Below are 4,728 nucleotides of genomic sequence, written 5' to 3'. Positions count from 1 at the left end.
TAGAACTATTTGGAACTTCTACTAATCTTTTCATGAATTGCAATTGTTGTGGCTTTGCCTAGGTTAAGATGAGAGCATTAAAAGCTTCAACATTTGACGGGAACAAAAAGAAGAGGTCCTCCCAAAGAACTACTAACCATGATGATGTGGCAAGCTCTCGAAGACTATTCAATGCAAGGGCATTCATGCGAATTGAATCAAAGAACTTAACAAACCTAGCTACTAATTGGTGTAATCAAAATAAATGCGCTACGAGAGAAGTTAAAACCCGTGGAACCGAGCCTACAACCACAACTACAGATGCATTTCCAACGGACAACAAATCACTTTAGGCTTTTCAAAAATATTAAAACGTCAAACTAGGCGCAAACCTAAATCCCCATCTTTGAACGGAATACTCCGCTCTTAGCAATACGAGGTCAAAACTATCTTCCGTTTCCGTCAGATGCAGCCAAAATTTACTGTAATTTCCGCTAATTTCAACGCAATTCACCCAATTCTAAGATGACTCGAATAAAATGTCTACACCTTTTGCAGCGGGTGGACCTCGAGCACCTTTACGCAGAGATATAGCGGGTGGGCTGGTGAAGGCGAGCTCTATTTTTCAGCAACTCGTAACCACGATGAAAGAGTTAACAGGGGAACAATAGATCAATTCTTAAGATTACATATATATTTATTCATTCTGAAAAATCAATACAGAAGAGTCTCTGTGTTAAGAAATGTGGGTATTGTTCTGCTAAAATGGCATCCGAAACTGCCCATAGGTCGTGTAAAGTTCTCTACAGAGGCCTCCAGACCCTCTGGATTCATACAAATTCCACAACTAAACAAACCCATTGTCTTTTCTCCTCTCGGTCATATGGAAACGCGGGTTCAAATCACTCCATCTTTAATCCCACATTTACATACTCGATCCCCAAACCCCCGTCCCTGAATTGCCCATCAAGCCCTTTACAGAAAGTTTTTTCATATGATCGGAGATTGCTATCCACAGAGTCCTTGACAGAGAAATGGAAATCTGCAGCTCTCAGGCTGAAGCAGACAGTTAAACAGAACTTGGCAGTGAATTTTAACGCTGCAAATGCTGCTCAGAAGATTCCTAAAGGGCTCCATAAGCCTCTTGGTGCTGCGAAGTTCAATTTTTCGCGGTACCGAGAAGCGTTTGGGCTTCAGTTGGAGGCATTCTGGAGGAGGAATACTCTGGTACTGGTAGGGTTGCTGGGAGTCGGTCTCTGTATTTTACTGTGGAGGATTATGTTCGGAATTGCGAGCACTTTTATTGGACTATCTGAAGGCATTGCTAAGTATGGATTCCTTGCTCTTGCTACTGCAATCGTCGCCTTTGCGGTGCGTTTTTATTGTTCAACTCCTACTTTTGTTTGAGGATTGAATGTTCGTGTTTTCTGATCTCTGCAATTCAAGCTAAAGTTATCAGGTTTGTAGACTTTTTGTTGACTTCTCTTTCTTTGCGGATGGGGTTGTTGAATTTGCAAACTGACAGTTATATAATTTCCGTATCAGTAGGTGTTTAGTTCGAATCCCTTGGGGTGAAGCACATTAATATACATTGGATTTAATAGGAATACCAATCAGAAATTTTCCTAACCATTGCTTAAATTTCTCTTTAGAATTTTCATATATATATATATATATATATAAATCTGGGTAACCACCACATTCGTTTCGTTGACTCAAGTGATTGTTATCTACATTATATATAGAATGTGGGTTATCATCACTTGAGTTTCCCCGCAAGATTAACTCATGTGATGGTTATCCACATTACATTATATGTGTTTTCTAAAGAAGATCTTGCAATGAAACTTAACTGATGGTTACCCAAATTTGTGGATGGCATCTCTAGTAAATCTGTAGGGGTAGACTAGTGGGTTCACTCAAGGGATTCAAAACCAGGCACCTGCATGTAACTAGCCAAATACACAACTAATTGAGCTGAGCTAACTCCTTAGGATATATATATATATATATATATAAAATTCATCATGGTGCTGAATGGAAGTGAGAATCTGCAACTTGCCCAAAAATGCCAATCCTGGCCAAAATCTGCAAAGTCAATTCTGATCTAAAGCTTGAAATCTCTCCTTGCCAAAATCTACATAGTCAACTCGGATCTAAAGCTTGAAACCTCTCCAATATGGAATGGATTAGCTGCTTTATGAAAGGTTGCTTGGCATCTTTTTTTATGAAGGATATGCCTGTGAGTAACTCAGATTTATCATTTGAGAGACTCCTGCCTGCCTATTGGATCATGTATTTGACCCCCCAAATAACCCCCCTTCAATGAAGAAGGGCAACAAAGGGAGTACTGTACTCAGCAAGAATCCAAACTCAAAAAGCTCTGGTAACCTTGCAGTTCCACATAAAACGTTTAACATTTTTATGCTTGTGACAAACCATACAGCATCCATGCTTAAAGCCAGGGTGATGGGACGTATCCTTAATCCCTAAACTGTTATGAAGAACTAACTGCCCAATTTTGGGAATATTTTGCTGAACTTTGATTTTTCAGTCCCTTATGCTGTTTTGGCATACAGATTTACCGGGATTTTTTTGATTTGGCGAAGAAATTAGGCCATTTAATTTTACCACTAATTAGCAAATGTGCTGCAGTTTCTTTTTCTCCTATTTGCAGGAGCGAGTTTACAAGGTTGAGATGCAGTTTTTTAAAATTAAAATCTGTTTTGATTAAGCTAGTTTGGTCTGATATACAACGATCAATGCCAATGCCAAAAACTGTAAAGCAGGCACATCTACTGCAATTTCAAGCCCCAAAGCATGCACAGTATTGTGGTGTAACGGTGTTCAAATTACTGGCCTTTGTAGAAATATTATGAACTTTTGTATTATCAAGAAATTTATATTTAGTTTTCAACAAACATTAGAATTCTGTGAGAATATTCAACTCCACAAGTTACGACTGCCCTTTGTCAAAACTGTGCGCTCTGGAACAAATCAATTGCGGAAATTGTGGTAGTTTTTCAAGTTTATGATTCCGTCACTTTTCTCTTGTTTTTCATTTCTTCTTCTTCATCTCTTCTGGTTTATTTTCAATTTTCATCAGAGAAGAGAACAGAAGCAGAGTAGTCACTGTGCATCTTGGAAGAGGATAAAGAGACATTGATTGTTTGCAGGGTCTTTATGTACGGGCAAGATATACAGTCAATCCTGACAAAGTTTACAGGATTGCAATGCGCAAATTGAACACATCAGCTGGAATTTTGGAGGTTATGGGAGCTCCTCTTTCTGGAACAGATGTCCGGGCATATATTATGTCTGGAGGCAGGATTCGACTAAAAAACTTTAAGCCCACGCTAAGCAGAAAACGCTGTTTCCTGATATTCCCAATATATGGCTCTGAAAGGCGAGGTCTTGTTAGTGTGGAAGTTAAGAAGAAAAAGGGCCAGGTTTGCCTCGAATCTTTATTAGAATTTGATACAACTGAGCTATCAGAAGCATTTGTTTTACTGAGGATGTTTCAAGTTTATTATTCTAGGCCAGAAACTGTTTTTGATCAGATGTCATGCATGATTGATATAATTGTTTTTCAGTAAAATAACATTTTTGTCACTTTTGGAAGGGTCATTATTTCATTAAGTGACAATTGATTGCCCTTAAAGATAATTGAAATCTTTCTGCAGTATGACTTTAAGCTACTTGCAGTAGACATTCCCATGTCTAGTGGACCAGATCAACGGATATTCTTGATTGGAAATGAAGAAGAGTACACAATTGGAGGTGGATTGATTTCTGAGCTCAGGGATCCAATAGTGAAGGCAATGGCTGCAGAAAAAGAGTTTGAAGATCAAGACGAGAAAGAAGAGGAATATGACAAGCAGAGGGAGCTTGAAGAAGAAGAGATTCAGAGGCAACAAGAGTTAGAAAAACTGGAAAAGGAAAGAATGGGTTAATTTGCAAGGGCCTCAGTTTTGTTCAATAAGTCAGGTCCTTGTCGAAGAAAATAAGCATCTTCCTTCTGGGAGATATATAAATTGGCGTTTAAAATGAATGAGACATCATTTTTTCATTCATGTATTTCACCATTTTCTCATTGCCTTTTCAGAAGCATCTCAATATGGATTCTTTGTTGTTATAAGAATTTTTGACCTTCGCAATTGCAGTGAATAAAGCATCAATTGACTTTGGTTACTGATCATCTGTATACTGCAGTTTTCCTATTTCACATGGCTTGTGCTGCATTATTTTTTTTTTTTAAAGAAACGGATAAAGATTTGTATTTTGAAAAAAAAAAATCTGGCTACAAGACCAGAACCTTTACATATTCCAATCTTCCTTGCAGGTTTGAAATTGAGCGCGGAGGCTCAATCCAAACCCTCAAACTTGTTCCCCATAACACAAAAATTTCAGTCCCTTTTAAACTAAAATTGTTCCAAAAGACCCCCAATATCTAAATTCTAGATACATTTACACTCCATTATTCACTATTTTTATTTTGATTTAGTCCGACTTCTTGTTTTCCTTGGCAAATACCTTTTCCTTTCTTTCCAACTTGAGTCCAGCTCACGTTTTTTGCTAATTCCAGCAGATCATTCTTTGGCAAGTGAATGCTGCTATTTTGGAATTCTTCCTCATCTGCTTGATCTTCCCAAGAAGATGCTTTTCCAGCAAAAATCCTTGTGGACTCCGGACAGGATCTGTGATCCACAAGGGTTTGCTGATTTTCCACTTTTGCCGACTCTGGAGAAT

The 4,728-nt window shown here is 38.2% G+C and overlaps 1 protein-coding gene across 1 annotated transcript; it reads left to right on the top strand.

The window, feature by feature from the left end:
* The first annotated feature begins 469 nt into the window (after positions 1–469).
* LOC149194332 (uncharacterized) lies at positions 470–4,170 on the top strand. Its single transcript, XM_089405067.1, has 3 exons — positions 470–1,350; positions 3,156–3,428; positions 3,663–4,170. Exons 1-3 carry the CDS (start codon positions 745–747, stop codon positions 3,930–3,932), a joined length of 1,149 nt encoding a protein of 382 aa, XP_089261193.1. The 5' UTR covers positions 470–744; the 3' UTR covers positions 3,933–4,170.
* The last annotated feature ends 558 nt before the right edge of the window (positions 4,171–4,728 follow it).

This window comes from Pinus tabuliformis, chromosome 2_2 (assembly GCF_031772625.1).
Source record: "Pinus tabuliformis cultivar Carrire ecotype Pingquan chromosome 2_2, CPIR1, whole genome shotgun sequence".
In the NCBI taxonomy this organism is placed as follows: Eukaryota; Viridiplantae; Streptophyta; class Pinopsida; order Pinales; family Pinaceae; genus Pinus; species Pinus tabuliformis.
The sequence above is the reverse complement of the archived record's forward strand: the minus strand, read 5'-3'. Positions and strand labels throughout refer to the sequence as shown.

What these genes read in the sequence shown, in the direction of transcription:
- LOC149194332 (XM_089405067.1), top strand. Translation starts at nt 745, where the DNA reads ATGGCATCCGAAACTGCCCATAGGTCGTGTAAAGTTCTCTACAGAGGC. An exon ending in CTGCAATCGTCGCCTTTGCG is followed by an intron (nt 1,351 to 3,155) that starts GTGCGTTTTTAT and finishes GATTGTTTGCAG; the next exon opens with GGTCTTTATGTACGGGCAAG. An exon ending in TTAAGAAGAAAAAGGGCCAG is followed by an intron (nt 3,429 to 3,662) that starts GTTTGCCTCGAA and finishes ATCTTTCTGCAG; the next exon opens with TATGACTTTAAGCTACTTGC.